This window comes from Hyperoodon ampullatus (genome assembly GCF_949752795.1).
Source record: "Hyperoodon ampullatus genome assembly, chromosome: 9".
Taxonomy (NCBI): Eukaryota; Metazoa; Chordata; class Mammalia; order Artiodactyla; family Ziphiidae; genus Hyperoodon; species Hyperoodon ampullatus.
This window is the reverse complement of record NC_136922.1, coordinates 32,855,155-32,873,157: the sequence shown is the minus strand read 5'-3', so window position 1 is coordinate 32,873,157 and position 18,003 is coordinate 32,855,155. Positions and strand designations below refer to the sequence as shown.

The window sequence follows — 18,003 nt, the reverse complement described above, 5'->3', positions numbered from 1 at the left end:
TATCTGCCCTACCATTTACATTGGTTTTTCTGTGTCCTGTGTCAGGCCTGCTGCCCACACCAGGTCTGTGAAGCAGGTGCAGGCACCATGAAGTTGAAATTGGCTCCTATGGTGAGGTTGCTGAGTTTGCCCAGTTCAGTTCTGACCTCCATGCTTCTGCTCGACAACTCTTGAGTCGTGGTGAGTATCTGAGTTGCTGAAGCAGGGACGGTATTCTATGGCTGTTGAAGAACTCGCAGCTCTTATGCTGGGGTGAGTATCTTGATAACTGGAGCTGTTTCTGTTTTTGTGTGTGTGTTTTGTTTTTGTTTTTGCTGAAGTATTTAAAAGCAAATCTTAGATGGCATGCTATTTTACCCAGCTGCTTCATTATGATTTGAAAGACAACATTTTTTTCCTTAGGTAACCGCAAATCCATTTTCACATCTGACAAAGGAAATAAAACATTTCTGAAGTTTTTAATACAAACTATTAACATTTCTCCAATTATCACAAAAAATGCCTTTTTACAATTATTTTTTTCAGATCAGAGTCCAAACAAGGTCCACATCTTGAATTTGGTTCTTAGGGTCTCTAGGATCTCTTTTCATCTGGAGGAGTGCTCCTTTTCCCCTCCCTTATTCCATTTACTTCTTGAAGAAAGTGGGTCAGTAGTCCTGCTGTCTAGAAGTGAGATCTAAAGACTTGATTAAATTCTGTTTCAAGTTTTGATGAGACTAGCTGTAGGTGATGTTACAGACTTCATATTGTTTCATCACCTGGAGAACCACATAGTGTCAGATTGTCTCACGTTTTCAGTAATGCTTAATTCAGGTGGTGACAGCCTAGTTCCTTCATTGTGAAATTTCCCAATAGTCTTTTAACTAATGATTTTAATATCTATTGATGACTATTGTCTGATTCATTTTGAAATAGGGGTTGCAAGATGGTGATTTTCTAATTTGATCATTACTTCTACATTTATTAGCTAGAAGTCTTCTGTATAGAAAAACTTTCCTGCATCCTTTAGGCTTATTTGGTTACCCTGAAATACTGTTTATACCGAAAAGACAGGAAAGATCTTTAATTATTTCCTTTAAATTATCCAATTTCAGAGTAATGTGTTGGTTACCTAGCAACCTCCATCATGTCCAAAGAATTTCTCTCTCTGTCTTTTTCCTTTTTTGCATGTCGCTACGAACTCATGGCTTTACACATTCAATGTATTTCTATCAGTTGCAGTTGTTTGATACTCACATTATTCTATTTTGGGCACAAGGGGAAACATTTTGATGTTTTCCGTATTTATTTAATATGGCAATATTAGCTTTTGATAGCTTCCTTGCTTTCTATCATAATGTGATATCCCAAGCTCAACTGGTACATTTCCTGGAATTGACTGTTGAAAAAAAACCCTGAGTCCTTTTAGTGTGTGAAGGTGTTTTGAGACCAGAGTATGGAATTCTTGTTGCTACTTGATTATCATTGCTTCTTGGCCTTTCAGTGGACAGTTAGAAAATAAGTACCTTTTAAAAAATAAAGTTACAAGTTTATACTGATATTTACAACCACAATTTAAAATTACAAGTTTTTTGTTTGTTTGTTTGTTTTGTTTTGTTTTTTGTGGTACGTGGGCCTCTCACTGCTGTGGCCTCTCTCGTTGCGGAGCACAGGCTCCGGACGCGCAGGCCCAGTGGCCATGGCTCACGGGCACAGCCGCTCCGCGGCATGTGGGATCTTCCCGGACCGGGGCACGAACCCATGTCCCCTGCATTGGCAGGTGGACTCTCAACCACTGCGCCACCAGGGAAGCCCACAAGGTTTTTTAACTGACATTTTGATGCTGAACATGAGTCCTTAGCAGCTTTAACACAGTTTCTTACTTGTATTATGTTAAAATATATTCATGTTAATAATAATACAATTGTTACTATTAACAATAAGAATACTAAGTGACATTAGGTATTTTAAGATTTGTTTGCCGTTTTAATATTTTTGTCCTAGGAATGTATTGCACTAAAAACTGTATAGTCAAAATATTTTGTTCTAAGATCAATTGGAATAATTCTTTTCTCTGTGTGATTTTGTTACCAAACTGATATACCATTAGGTTCATTTGTTTCAGTTAGTTTTCAACTTCTAGGCATTGGTTTTTATTTTCTTAAATTTAGTTTTGTGTTTTGTTTACTACCTCCTTCTTGAAACAGTTCTTTAAAATTTTTTTTTATTGAAGTATAGTTGGATTTACAATGTTGTGTTAGTTTCAGGTGTACAGCAAAGTGATTCAGTTATACATATATGTACATATATATATTCTTTTTAAGATTCTTTTCCATTATAGGTTATTACAGGATATTGAGTATCGTTCCCTGTGCTATACTGAATATTACTATATTTGTATATAATAATATATATTGCTATACTGAAATACTTCCTTTACTTTTCTTCTGGGACACTACTTTTTCTTGCATTTTATTTTTATTTTTTTTCTGTCTCACTTGGGGCTTTGATTAAGTCTCCTTTCCTGGTTCTTCCTCCTCTTCCTGCTCTTAACTCTGGAGTGTACCAGGACCTCTCCTCCATTTATATTCATTTCCTAGTGAATGCATCTTGTCCCATGGTTTTTGTTTTTTTGTGTTTTTTTGTGGTACGCGGGCCTCTCACTGCTGTGGTCTCTCCCGTTGCGGAGCACAGGCTCTGGACGCGCAGGCTCAGTGGCCATGCCTCACGGGCCCAGCCGCTCCGTGGCATGTGGGATCCTTCCGGACCGGGGCACGAACCCGTGTCCCCTGCATCGGCAGGCGGACTCTCAACCACTGCACCACCAGGGAAGCCCTGTCCCATGGTTTTAAATACCACCTATTTTCTGATTGCTCACAAATTTATATCTCTGCCTGGGCTTCTTCCTTGAATTGCAGATCTAGATATACAACTTTTTATTCACTATTTGCACTTGAATGTCTAATAGGATGTCTAGACTTAGCATATCCAAAGATGAACCCTCAATTTCCATCCAGCTGTTCCTCTGGCAGTCTCCCCTGTTTCAGTAAATGGCAACTCTATCACCTTGCTCAGGCCTAATACCTTGAAGTCATCTCTGATTCTTTTCTCTCATATCCTGTACCCAATTCACCAATATATCCTGTCAGCCTTTGAAATATATTAAGAATCCAATCAATCCTCCATTTCTCACCAAGTCCACTGCCATCACCCCCAACTAAGCTGCTGTAAATTCACCTGGATTATTGTAATGGCCTCATAACAGGTCTTCCTGTTTCCATCCATGCTTCTTTACAAGATATTCTCTACTTGGCAGTCAGAGTAAGCTGTTAAAAGTCATTCCTTTGTTCAAAACTCTCCAGTACAGTCCTTCGAAATAATCTAGGTTTGGGGAAGGTGGATAGAGGTATAGATGGCCATGTATTGCTAATCATTGAAACTGAGTGATGGCAACTTTAAATTCATTATATTGTTCTTTTATTTTCATATATATTTGATACATAAAACAAAATCCAAACTCTTCAAAGGCTTTACAATTGTCTATAACTGCACCAATATGGTAGCCACTAGCCACATGTGGTTACTGAGCACTTGAAATGTGCTAGTCTGAATGTAGATGTGCTGTGAGTATAAAATACACACTGGATTTTAAAGGCTTCTTAAGAAAGAAAAAACGTAAAATACCTCATAAATATTTTGTTATATTGATTATGTATTGAAATCATATTTTGGATATGGTGCTTCAAATAAAATACAGTATTAAAATTAATTTCATTTCGGACTTCCCTGGTGGTCTAGTGGTTTGGACTGGGTGCTTTCACTGCTGTGGCCCCGGGTTCAATCCCTGGTCGAGGAAGATCCCACAAGCTGAGTAGCATGGCAAAAAAAAATTGTTTCTTTGTATTTTTAAAAATATGGCTGCTAGAAGATCTTTGTGTGTGGCTCACATCATCTTTCCATTGGATCTGTGGCCATGCTTTCTCTCTGACCTCATCTCCTACGTTTTTTTCTCTCCTTATTTTTTTTGGCCACGCGACTTGTGGGATTTTAGTTCCCCGACCAGGGATTGAACCTGGGCCCTTGGCAGTGGAAGCGCAGAGTCCTAACCACTGGGCCTCCAGGGAGGTGCCTTTTCCTCTCCTTAGCCCACACCACTCCAACCACACCGATCTCTCTGCTTAGAACAAGCAGAATACGTTTCTGTCTCGGGACCTTTGCACTTGCTAACCTGTCTGCCTGGAGGTCCCTTTCTCAGTGTCCTGTGACTCACTCTCTTGTTTCCTTCAGAGATACTTACCTGATCTGTATAACACCTCATCCCCTTCACTCTCTATTCCCCTTAATCTGCTTTCTTTTTCTTTGTAATACTTGTCACTACTGACTTGTGTTTTGTTAATTTGTATTCCTGTATCCTGAACACCTAGCATAATGCTTATACAGCGTAGGGCTTTTGGTAACAATTTGTGGAATGGATGTCTATAGATTGTGCATGTAATTATGTTAAGTTCAGTACTGACTTCTTCTGCAATAAGGTTCAGGTTTCCTAAATATATAAAGGGTAAAAATTATTAGAGTAAAATAAACTTTAATTATAACTACATGAAATTCCCTGCATGAGGAAACAGATGCTTTATAAAATGATATAAGATAGCTATTTTATTCCCTTCAAAGGAATTAAGGTAAAATAACCTTATACTAAATAATTTTTATATATTTGTATAATTAGTAAGATGGAGAGTTTAGAGATACTTAGGAGATATTCAAGAAAGTAAACAAAATACAGACCAAGACTTACTTAAGGGTCAGAAATGTTTTTTATCCAGTAGATAATAACCAGTTTTTCCAAGGAATTTTCCAAATTCTTTTATTAGTCTGGCATTTTTATTGTATTCATGGTAACCCAGTAAAGTGGGCTATGTCAAGGAGCTTAGAAATTTTTTTGGATACACTGAAATTTTTCTTGTGTTAGTAATTATAACAAAACTTGCTCTGTTTATAAAATAATTTTTGAAGGCAGCCATTGTTTTTTATTTAAAATTAAAACTATGAAGGAGGGAAAGGAACCAAAAAAAAGGAAAAATGAGAAAGGAATGTTTTTAATTTATTGTCTTCATTTTAAAATGTAAGATGACTAAATGTACCAATGAAATAATTTAAAAGCAAGGGTATCTGAATATACTTGCAAATTCTATTTTAATTTTAAACAGTCTTGGTCACAGCATCCCTTCAACTGTAACAGGAAAAATGAAATGACACCAACATGGTATGTGACAACTTGAGTTGTGAAATTTCAATAGGCAAAACTGACGAATCAGGGCTAGCATTATATTAAAGACCTTTAACTAAGACGTTTGAAGTACATCCTCAGTGATTTTTTTGTTTTTGTTTTTTCCTCAGGGATATTTTGGAATATTATTTTGTACTTGTTTAACAAACATTTACTAACTGTATATTGTATGTCAACACTGTACCAAATACCCAAGGTTACAAAACTATACTTTCAGAGTGGCTGTCCTTCACTGAGTGCTAATTAAATGTCAAGTAAGTTTACAGAGATTATTTTAGTTAATCCTCGCAAAAGAGGTAATTTTATTACTCTCAGTATTCCAATGAGGGAACAGAGGCTTTCCAAAGAGTTCTGTTTTCAAAAAGTTTGCCATCTAGAGCGATGAGAATAGCAGTGGATAGAATATAAAGTGCTAAATGCTACAATAAAGAAAGGGTGCAGAGGAAGGGTTGCCTTTGGAGTTGGGAATGAGGAAGGCCTTCCAGAGAACAGGATACTTGTTCTGAATTTGAAAGGTAAGGAGGAGTTTGCATGGTGAAGAGTGGAGAATATTGCCAGTATATGCCAAGACATTGAACTCTGAAATGGTTTGAGCATTAGTGAGAACTTTTCTATAAGCCTTTGATTTATTCATCATCTACCACACATTCTGTATTTCCATATTCAAACAAAGATCTGGCTTAGGCAATGAGGAATCATCTGATTGAGTTATTATCAAGGGCTGGAGTGCTGGCAGGGCTTGTTCGGATTAGCATAGTTCGGGTTAGAACTTCACGTCCTAGGCTTGGGCCTTAACTTGGCAGGTCTCCCAGGGGTAGATTCCACACTGAATATCAGAATGGCTAAGAAAACAAATTCTTGTGCCAGACTGTCTGGGTTTAAATCGCAGCTCTGCCCCTTCTTACCAGCGGATGTGACCTTGGGTATGTTACCAAACATTTTTTTTTTTTTTTTGCGGTACGCGGGCCTCTCACTGCTGTGGCCTCTCCCATTGCGGAGCACAGGCTCCGGATGCGCAGGCTCAGCAGCCATGGCTCACGGGCCCAGCCGCTCGGCGGCATGTGGGATCTTCCCGGACGGGGGGACGAACCTGCGTCCCCTGCATCGGCAGGCGGACTCTCAACCACTGCGCCACCAGGGAAGCCCTACCAAACATTTTTATGCCTTAGTATCTTCATTTGGAAAATGAGAACAATAATGACAGAACCTACTTCATCATAGGATTGTTATGAGGATAAAAGAAGTTAATAGATACAAAGCTCTGAGAATAGTGCCTGGTACACAGGAAGCTCTGTATAAGTACTAAGTACAAGTATTACTTGAGACTAGTATTTAAACAAAAATGCTACTTTGTTCATTTAGAGTGAACTTTGTTCCTTTCTCATGGTGCTAAGAGTCTCCTAGGTCCTACTTTTTTGGTATTAAGATGCCTGAGATGCTAAATTTTGAACCAGAAAGTTGTTTGCTGGGAATCGGCATAGAATATTTGTCCTAGGCCCTGGTAAAGGCCAGTGAGATATCTCTCCACCATAACAGAAACATTCTCTGTTCGTTGGGTTACATCTCCCAGAATCATTATCTTACTCCTTTGTTACTGTCTGCCTGGCCAGATATAGCTAGTGGGTTCAGAGTTGAATGGAGATAGAACTTGGAAAGAACCCCTGAAATGCTAGTTGTCAAGCCAGGATCTTTTTGATAAGACACGCAGGGTGACCTATCTGAGGCACTGCTGTCTACTCTACAGCCCCCGTGGTGGAAAATGGCTGGGGTTTCCCTAACTTGGAAGGACTTGGAGAAATTCCTGTAGTTCCTTGATTATTACAATGTCCCTGGTAGACTAGAGACAGGGAAGGCTTTTTTACAGAACTCTTGATGCATTCTTTAGAACCCTCAGCTAAGTAGGCTAGCTCAGGACTTTGCTTGGAGCTCTCAAAGACATGTTTCAACTTTGCTGAATTCATTTATTAGTTCTAACAGTTTGGGGGGTGAGTTTTTAGGGTTTTCTATATATAATATCACATCATCTGCAAACAGAGACAGTTTTACTTCTTCCTTTCTGATTTGGATCCTTATTATGTCTTTTTGTTGCCTAATTGCTCTGGCTAGTACTTCTAGTACTATGTTTAATAAAAATGGCAAGAGTGGGCATGTTTGTTTTGCTCTTGATCTTAGAGGAAAAACTTTCTCACCACTGAGTATGATGTTAGCTGTGGGCTTACCATATATGACCTTTCTTATGTTGAGAAACATTCTCTCTGTGCCTAGTTTGCTGACAGTTTTTATCATGAATGGATTTCAGATTTTGTCAAGTGCCTTTTCTGCATCTGTTGAGATGATCATACAATGTTTAACCTTCATTTTGTTATGTGGTGTATCATATTAATCTCCTTTGCTGTTGCAGTTGTGTGCTTCTGGCCACATCTTGCCTGTTCTATATATCTATATATAATTATATATATTTGAATGAAACCCATCACATATACAGATGCCATGTGCACATAACCATAATAATAATTGGCAAGGTTAAAGAGGCAGCCAGAGGAGGTCTGATCCTCAGAGAGTTGTGGAGTTGGTTAATAAAACACAGTTCCTTTAGGAGTGAAATGGATGGACAATAACAAAGGAATTTACTCAATATGTATCATTAAAATAAATCCACCTCAGGAGGCTGAGAGGAGTTGCTCCGATAAAGTCACGCTCTCTTGTTCTGTTTCCAAACTTGAGTCAGTTTTTCAACCCAGAAACCATTGACTGAGGAAAAGTTATGTCCCCAGGAGAAGGACACTGCAACACATGTCAAATACATGTGGTAATGATTCCCCTGGTCCTTCCCCAAAGGGACTTACCTCCAGGTATTTGAGTAATTGCACTGGGGAAAAAGGTAAGAATAACCCAATATTTGTTGGATGCAGGGTCTGAATTCACAGTGATACCTGGGATCCAAAGCACCTCATATAATGGGTGCATATGGCAGCCAGGTAATAAATGGAGTCCTGGCCAAGGTTTGGCTCATGGTGGGTCAACAATGTCATTTGTTTAGCCTCTGAATATTTTACTAGAGTGAATACTTAGTACTTCATAAAATCCCTCGCGTTGTGTTCCTGATCTACAGGACAAGAATCATTATAGTGGGAGAGACAAAAAAAGAAAGAAGGAAGAGAGAAGAGAAGAAAAGGAAAAGAAAAAACACCAAGTAAGTGTAATCTCTGAAACTGCCTCTATCCCTCAGCCAAATAATAAATCAAAAACACTATCTTAACCTGGGGTGGTGGTGGAGGAAATTAGTGAGCCTGTTAAGTATCTAAAAGATGGTTGATGCCCATCATCTGGGTTGTAAAGAATGACAGCAGACTGCCACAAACTGCGTTAAGTCATAGGCTCAACTGCAGTTGAAGTGCCAGATGTGGTGTCCTTTCCATTGCACATGAATATACTCCCAAGTACCTGGTAGGCAGACATTGATTGGGTAGATGCATAATTTCCATCCCTGTTAGGAAAATGAAAGATCAGAAACAGTGTGTATTCACAGGGAAAAGATGACAGTATACCTCTGTAGTTTTACCTCAGGGCTACTTAAACTTTCTTGTCCTTTGTCATCCAGTAAGTTGAAGAGGATGCCACAGAGAACATCACATTAATACATTATATCAACGATAACGTATTTATTGGACGATATGAGCTAACATATTGGAAACTTTGATAAGACACCCTCCCTAGAGGGTGAGAGAGATACCGTAAGAAGATTCAGGGACCTTGTCACATCACTAGTATTTTTAGAGTTCCATTGGTCAGGGGCATTCCAGGACATGCCATCCAAAGTAAAGGACAAATTATTGCACCCTGAACTTCCTAAACATGAAAAAGGAAGCATAATGCCTAGTGGGCCTCTTCAGATCTTGGAGGCAGTATATTCCAACTGGGAATACTGCTTCCACCCAGTGGCATGAAAGGCTGCCAGCTATGAGCAGAAAAGGGCTCTGCAGTCATGTAACCAGGCAGGTTCAAAGCTTCTAGAGACATCAGTGGTAGGAAAGCTGGAGTTTATGGCAACCGCCAATAGGGAATCACAACCGAGGCCCTGGGGGTTTTAGAATAATGCCATGCCATCTTCAGTGGAGAATTATATACGTTATGAAAAATGAAGATAGTTTGTTATACGAGATGATGATGTATGAGAGATGAATTACCTGACCACGGGGCAAAATCATCATGTGGTTACAACTGGCAATCTTGAGCTGGGGTTCTATCAGAACCATCCAGTCATAACTTGCAGCAGGTGCAGCAATAATCCATGGTAAGATGGAACTGGTACATACAGGGTTGAGCAAGAGCAGGACCCGAGGGTTCATGGAAATTGCACGAGCAGGTAGTCCAGACCCCCATGTCGACCATCAGTGTTGTATCAGTTCCTGTCTCTCGGGTCACACCTACAGGTGTATGGGCCATCTTTTAAGACCAGATGTAAAAAGGAGGAAAAACCCAAACTTGGTTCATGGACTAGTTGCTTCTGTGGCTGCAAGCTGAAAATAGATAGCATCCTCTGTACAGCTCCACTCAGGGGTGGTACTGAAAGCCAGTCACAAGGGAAAATCTTCCCAATGGGCAGAGCTTCAAGAGGTGAAGCTTGAAGTCACCCCCTTTGTGTGGAAAGAGAAGTGGCCTGAGTTCAGAATATATGTGAACTCTTGGGCAGTGAGAAATGACTGGCTGTTAAGTGATTTGTGGAGAGACAGATTGGAAGATTGCATGTAAGGGGTAGAGGCACGTGGCATATGGGAGTGGGCATGAAGTGTGAGCATCTTCATATCATACGTTAATACCACCCTAATGCTGGCACGATGGATACATAAGCAAAAGGGCTACGGTGGCAGGGATGAAAGCCATGTATGGGCTCAGTGGTATGGGCTCCTATTCACTTAAGTTGATCTAGTGTTTCTGCTTTTGCCTGAAGTTCAACTTGCCAGAAACAGCGACCAACCCTGAGCTCCTGATATGGCACAATCCCTCCAGGAGACCAACCTGGCACTTGATGACAAGTTGATCACACTAGGCACAGTAACAGACATATTCCAGGTAGGAGATTGTCTTTCTTGCTCACGCCATCACTTTTTGAGGATTTGATTTATTGGCATGGCATCATACATAATTTCATGTTACACCAGGGGATTGACTTTATGGCGAAGGTGTTGGAGTGAGCCCATGGTCAGGTGGTCCACGGTCTTAACTCAGAATCACCCAGAAGCTTCCTAAATGAGCGAGTATTGGAATGGCCTGTTAAAGGCACAGCTGTAGCATTAGCTTGGAGGTGTGGAGGTGATATTTTTGAGGATGGGGTATCAACTAGGATGCAGGATACACTTTGAGTTCAAAACATTTATATGGTGCTATGTCTCTGATGAAAGAATACATGGGTCTGGGAACCAACAGGTGGAAGCAGGAGTGTCCCTACTTGCCATTATTATTCCTGTGTCCCTCTTGTAATTTGTGCTTCCCATCTTAGCAATTCCTGTTGAATTATAAGCTGCAATTACCACCTAGCCCCTTTGGGTTCCTTGTTCCAAGAGACCAGCAGACAAGGAGTCACCATCCTGGTACGAGTAATTGATTCTGATCCATCTTTAATAAAGAACGTGCTGCCCCAGCTGCTGGTAGTACAGGCAGTAGACAGCTTATAGCTGTCTGCTCCTGAAGGAATTCTCATCTGCAGAGCCTCCTTGGCCGGTCATGCCCCGTCTGAGTGGTCATTGAACCATTCAGTGATTTACCAGTCAGCTTCACCTAGCAACTGCGAGATTCTTGTGGGGTCAACTATGTCCAAAGGCACTCGTTAGAAAACATCCTACATGCTAAACTCCATCACAGAGTTTACTTCCTGTGGGAACCCAACCTGTGGAGTTGCCGTTACGACTGTTTTTATGCTGTTTGAAAGTGCTAAGACAAGGTAAAGATTTTATGGGATTACTATTAGGGGTAACTAATGTAGTCTTTGGGACCTCAAAGAGTTTTTGGAAAAAAAACAAAAAACCAACCACTTAATTTATCCCTTCAAAGTTAAAGATGTTTGTTAACAATAAGATAACGAACTGCTTTTGAAATGGTCACGATATGAGAGCATTTTGAAAATGGCTATTTGTCTGTTGTTACATGAGTTTACTACTGAAAATGATATGTCATTGTAAGAACCCTCATACTTATAAATGGAATTTTCTGTCCTGCGTAAAAATCTTCCAAGGGATTTTTTGTTTAAAACATAAATGCATGTATGCACTATAAAGGATATTTCAGTGATCCTCCTTTAAGTACTGGCATGAACAATAAAATTGTTTATTTTAGTTGACAATGTATTCATATAATATTCATTGGCACTAATTTTTATTGTGAACCATCTACTGTTGAGAGTTGAAATTTTCCTGATATTTGAATTTTCTCTAAATTATTGAATCGCCAAGTGACTGATCAAAGGCAATCTGCATGTTTCAAAACATATCTAGTTCATTGCCATTCTTTCCCTTTCCTTTCTTGATACCAAATTAGGGATTAAAGAGTCATTTCTGGAAGAAATTATTTCCAAAGGTAAATAAGAAGAGTAGAAAAATTATTTCATTCCATATGCTAGCCTGGTTAAGTTTTTCCCTCATGGCTTCTATTTATCTCTACAAATAACCTAACTTCTCAGTGCCAACACCCTAGCATGGTCCACCTAGTTCACCCTCATGTGTCAATGTTTCTGGTAATAATGATTTCCAGAACTCAGACACTGAAATACAATTTTTCCTTTCTGTATGAAAATTAGGTTTTTAAAAGCAATATTATGTTATCATGGAAATGTTTTAATAGACAATAGAAATAACTACAATATCTAAATTCATAATGCTACATTTTGATATTCTCAAAATTTCCCTTGAAATTAGTTTTCACTGACATAAAGCAAACTTATTATTCATAATAGTTCTTAGAAAACAATTATGAACATAGTATGCAAAATAAGATGAGTCACAAGTTTATTCTACAATTTTTCTAGAATAGGTATTCAGTTCTGTAGAAAAAATGCACACATTACCTTTATTAATATTTACATTTCTGTAAACAAAATTGGCAAAACCTCACCCCCAAAACTAAGAATTTTTATACATATTCTTAAAAATTTCAAGAATATGATCTTCATTGCTTCTGAAAGGTATTTATTTTTTTAAATCTAAAAACCAGAAAATGTAGAAGTTGAAGGGGAAGAGAAAAACACTGATAACAGATTTGAATTTTCCTCTTCCCAAATATCTAAAACATCACATATACCACTGTTTTCGGTGTAGCTTGTGAAACCCAAAAATTCTGACTTTTCTTCACTGGTTTGAAATAAGTCCAGTAGAGATTGTACTGATGAGCTACAAATTCTGTTTTCTTCTTGTGTAGTAAAAAATTCAGTTCTTTTCTTATCTAACTCCACATTTGGTTCCAGATTTTCTTTTTTATTTCTTCTAAATAGTATTTTCACTTTCCGATGGATTTTACCAGAAGGTAAACTATCCATATTCTTGATGTCACATGGGTTGGGTTCCTCAGTAGGGCTTTGGGATGGAGCCTTTGCCTGAATTGTTAGGTGCTTCTGTGAACTGTTTATTGCTAACAGATCAGAATCATGATGAAATACTGAACGAAGGTCCTTTTCCTTCATATCCTTTGCTGGAAAAAGCACAGTATCTGACTTTTGTTTTGGTTGAGATGAACTATTATCTGTACTGAAATGAGAAACTTGTACAGATGCCTGTCGCCTATGTGGACGGTGATCCACCCTTACTTCTAAGTCATTTTCATTTATAATTAATTTATGTTCAGGAACATCAAGAATGCATTCCTGTTTATTTTTATATGGAGATAGAGATATAAAATTTAGAGATATAAAATTCTCTTTTATGTCATCTTCAGATGGATTTAACATGGAACATTTATTAGATGTTTTATCATCATGTCCTCTTAATTCACTTGAAGGATGTGGGATGTGTTCTGAAGTAGACATAAACTTTTGTTCAGGTTCCTGGGTTTCTTTATCCAGGAAACCGTGCTCCATCACCTGTACATTTTCCCTGGAGTTTTTCTGAGAAGTATGTTGTAATTCCATACTTTCTTTAGGTTCAGACTTTTTCAAAACATTTGCAGTAATAGGAGAAAGGGATCCAACACTGTATTTTATTCTTTAGAGGAAAAAGAAAGAAAAAAATTAAAATTGCTGTAAAAAATTCCTGAGTATTTAAAAACTAAATTAGTAAAAATCTTTAAAAACTGTTTATTAAACTTATTTAACTTAGAAAACACTACAAAAATATAGAACTTTTACTATTTAGCCACATTTACTTTAGATGCTTTTATTTTTTTGGCCGCGCCTTGTGGCATGCAGGATCTTAGTTCCCCAACCAGGGGTCAAACCCATGCCCCCTGTGGTGGAAGTGGGGAGTCTTAACCAAAGGACTGCCAGGGAAGTCCACTTTAGATGTTTTTAAAATAATAAAACTTTACAGATATAGCTAAAAACTCTAGTGTGCCACTCCTCATCCACATTCTTCCACTTCCTCCCAGAGGTAAGCAGTATCTTGACTTTGGTATTTAAAACTACTTTGATCATATAAATCAAAGAAAGATGATAGTAAAGGGATTTGGGTCTGTTCCTAATTTTTTCACTATCTTGAAAAATTTCTTAATTTCTATGCTTTGATTTACATTACTGTTGACTTAGCATGTGGAGAATGAGTATTGGGAAACCTAAGGCAGAAATGGATATTTATTTATATTTAAAAATAAACAATCCAATATTATAGTGAGCCAGAAACCTTATATCATTATACTTCTAAAGATGACAAGTTAGTAATCCTTAAGTTTCACACACAGATTTGACCTGAAACGCTCTTCTTCATGGAGCCTCTTAATACCCTTGGGATGCTAGTTTGTATTAGGCAATCATAAATTACAAAGAGAAAAAAACTTAACAGCTCACTAATTATGTTTTATGTTATACATGTCACAGATAATGAAGAGAAATATAGAATTCCACCTGCCCCTTCAAAACCAGAACGGTTCCTTTTCTATTTATTTTGTTGATACTTTCACTTAAGACTCCTCTTGAACAAATGGATATAAAACGTAAAAACACTAGTCCAACATCACTCTTCTTTAAAGTCCAGAGATGTTTTAAGTGATTGTCTATAGAGATAAAAATTGTGCAGATAATAAGACAATTAAGGAATAAACCAGTTTATATATAAGTATTAGTTCAGAATTTTGCTGCAGAATTAGTTTTTAGGGAATTCTAAATTCTTACAGTAGCTCATGTAAGTTTTAATAGTTGGAAATATGCTTCCTCTCCAAATATTAAATCAGTCATGAACAATCATTCTGAATGTTACAGAAATAAGAGGTTTAGGAACTGTTCTACCCAGATATAGCCAAAAAACTTTCTAGTTAATTTTCAGGAGCTGTAGCTTGGTATCATATTTATAGTCTTCTTTATGCCTTAAGATTGGTCTAAAAACAGATATAAGGACTAAACAACCTATTGAGTTATTACCAATTCTAGGGTATATTCATATGAAAGCATTTCGTTTTTAGATTTATGGGAATAATCTTAATGAGGCTCATTTTGTCAATGTACAGTTACTGTATACTGAACATCACTGTATTCACACTTTATGCAGCTCGGGCCAAATCTGTTCTGCCATCTATTTATTTTTTGTGGTTCACAAAGCCTAAAATATTAACTATATGGTTCTTTATAGAAAAAGTTTGCCAACTCCCCTTTTAGATTATGTTAAGAAGAGAGCCTTAAAAGTAATAATAAGAGGGCTTCCCTGGTGGCGCAGTGGTTGAGAGTCCGCCTGCCGATGCGGGGGACGCGGGTTCGTGCCCCGGTCCAGGAGGGTTGTGCGTGCCACGGAGCGGCTGGGCCTGTGGGCCGTGACCGCTGGGCCTGCGCTCCACAGTGGGAGGGGCCGCAGCAGTGGGAGGCCCACGTACCGCAAAAAAAAAAAAAAAAAAAAGTAATAATAAGGTAAGCATTTTTGGTGGCGGTGGAGGAGGGAGAGAAAAGCAGCAATCAGTTCTTAACCATATTTCTATGCTGAAAATATAATCCTTCTAAGAACAGAAAACATTGGATTTATTTTTAGTTTAATGGTTTAATATTCTTGTAAAATTTAAAACTTGGGTTGATAATTACCTTTTATTTTTAGGCATGTCCCTTTCATATTCCACAAAGTCAAAAACTAACTTAGATATAATGTCATCAACAACTTGATAGTGATTACTCTGCGCAAAGTTTCTGTGTTGCTCACTTAGAAGATGCTAAAATAAAACAAAAAAGTATATAAATCATAATTATATTTTAAAGTAGATACTTTTTTCTAATATTCTCATGCCCCTAAAATTAAGTATCTAATAACTACTCCAAAAAAATATCCTTTATCAGAACTTAAAATAAGTAGAATAAAAGTAAGTGCTGAGAAACCACTAAAAGTACTTTGGTTTTTAGTCTTCCATTTTTCAATCAGAAAAGTCAAGTACTAATGAATTAGTAGTTTAAGGGAACTGAAAACCAGTGAGCTACATCAGAAAATGAAGATAAAGCTGAAGAAAAACAACAGTAACGTATAGCATTTAGAGTGTGCTAATATTTTTGAAAACAATTCTCTTTACTACTTTATTTTATCCTTATGCAGTTACCACTAATAAGTAAGGTAGGGCTTATAAAATATTAAATACATGAAATGTTATATAACATACAAGAATCCAAAACAAGAATCTAGAAGAGAGATTAAGTAAAAAAAGATGAAGTACAACTAATGCTGGGAAGAAGAAAAAAAATTTTGAGAATGAGGGAATAAATGATCTCAATTACCCAGTGCTTATGACTGAGTACCGAGAGGCTTTTCTCAATCTTAAGGGTGGTTAAGAACAAAAGTCAACAAGTTCAGTGTATTGGGATAAAACTCAGAGGAAACAAAGTTCCTTCTGAATAGGTGGAATCTCCAGGCTAATTCTATCATCTGTCTATCAGCTGATCAGGGAATTGTAACTAGAAGCCTGTATCAAGGTGATCATGGAAGAACCTCATTTCTGTTTCCCTAGTTTCATACCATTTTAACTTTTTTTTTGGTTATCCATTTTATTATTTTTTAACATCTTTATTAAAAACATGGGAACGCTTCACGAATTTGCGTGTCATCCTTGCGCAGGGGCCATGCTAATCTTCTCTGTATCGTTCCAATTTTAGTATATGTGCTGCCAAAGTGAGCACTGATTTTAACTTGCGATGATTTAATTTTAATTCCAAAAACGAAATTCTTCACTGGTCACAAAAAATACAGTATTCTGGAATATAAACGTATTCCTTCCTTGCTTGCAAAATTTACCATATACAAATTATGTATGCCCAGTAATGTTAAAACTAATGAGAAACGAAACATTAACTTTGTAAGTTCAGATTCTGTTTATTCATGTTCTTGGATGGAAAAATAACTAACTGAACTAAGAAAAACAACTTGCAACTTTTGTGTAGTTCCTCTCTACCTCCACCTAACTCTTTTTATTCGTCCTTTAAGTCTTGATTTAAATGTCACTTTCTCAGTTGAGCCTTCCTTGTCCCTCATTCTACATTCAGTACTCTATTACCACTGCACTTCATACTTCACTTTTCATCCTACTTGCAAATACATGTTTCATATCTATTTCCTCTGTCAGACCGTAAGATGGTAAAAGGGTAGGGAATATATCTGCCCTATTTGCTGCTTAATTTCCTGTGATCAAATTTGTTAAATGAATGCCTCGACACAGGTGGAACTGAATCACTGTGAAATCAAAGTTTCAAAAAACAAAATCTTTTCTATATTCTTAGTGACTAGGGATCATATACATGAAAAACTGTAAAAAAAAAAAAAAAAAATTAAAAATTAAAAAATATCCATCGCAGCCTCTACTTTGATTTTCCTTTCTTGTGGTTGATTTTTAGCCCCAACATCCTCTGAGCATCAAATCAGGATCCACAAACTAATATTAAGGAAAATATCCATTTTAGATTAATTTATTGCAACAGCAAAGTAAAATTTCAGGACCAATCTACAATTTAAATTTTCAAAATGATTTTTGGGAAGGGCAAATATTTCTGAGAAAGTTCAGCTTATGATTAAAAATAATTTTAAATTAACTGTATTTTTATACTTTATTATATAAACTGAACACAAAAAACTGACACAAACTTTCAGTTATAAAACAAACTTCCAATTTAGAATCTGAAGACAGAGGTAGTTTATGGATCAGATATTTTCAAATATTTTTTCTCAACTTTCCCACCATCTTCTACCAAAACCAAGCACCAAAACAGACCGTCCTAGTATTTTAAGAATTAACAATTCAAACAATAATAGCTAATATTTAATAAGCACAGTGCCAGGTACTGTCCAAAGTCTCATAGACAGACAGGAAGCCAGGATCCAAACTTGGGCTAGCCTGGATCCAGAGCTCTTGCTCTTTTTATCAGTTTACAAATTGTAACTGTTCCCATTTTTAAAACTTTCTCTTCATCCCATATATATTTTCAACCATTTCTCTTTCTGCTATTTCAAAGAACTGTCTCCACTTTCTTCTCATCCTCCCATTAGTAAATCACTTGCCCATTTTTTAATTGTTAAGGCCTGAAGCATGCAGTGACCCATGACCCACCCTCTCTCCCTCCCAACATCCAAACCACTGCACAT

General features: G+C 37.4%; 1 protein-coding gene and 1 long non-coding RNA gene across 3 annotated transcripts in view; one reads left to right on the top strand and one right to left on the bottom strand.

Moving 5' to 3' along the window:
* The first annotated feature begins 224 nt into the window (after positions 1-224).
* Positions 225-18,003, top strand: part of LOC307057710 — a 24,655-nt gene continuing 6,876 nt past the window's right edge. The window contains exons 1-3 of one of the 2 annotated variants that reach the window (XR_013811069.1): positions 225-252; positions 8,379-8,459; positions 10,218-10,339. This is a non-coding gene — a long non-coding RNA (uncharacterized lncRNA). Of the gene's footprint in view, positions 253-8,205; positions 8,460-10,217; positions 10,340-18,003 lie in introns of those variants that run through there. The other variant, XR_013811070.1, reaches the window with a different exon arrangement.
* DBF4 (DBF4-CDC7 kinase regulatory subunit) overlaps positions 12,316-18,003 on the bottom strand; it is a gene marked incomplete at its 5' end in the record, with an annotated part of 24,676 nt that continues 18,988 nt past the window's right edge. Inside the window, 2 exons of the mRNA XM_079710947.1 lie at positions 12,316-13,455; positions 15,471-15,595. Coding sequence (XP_079567073.1) covers positions 12,462-13,455; positions 15,471-15,595 — 1,119 coding nt within the window. The 3' untranslated portion in view covers positions 12,316-12,461. The remainder of the gene's footprint in view (positions 13,456-15,470; positions 15,596-18,003) is intronic.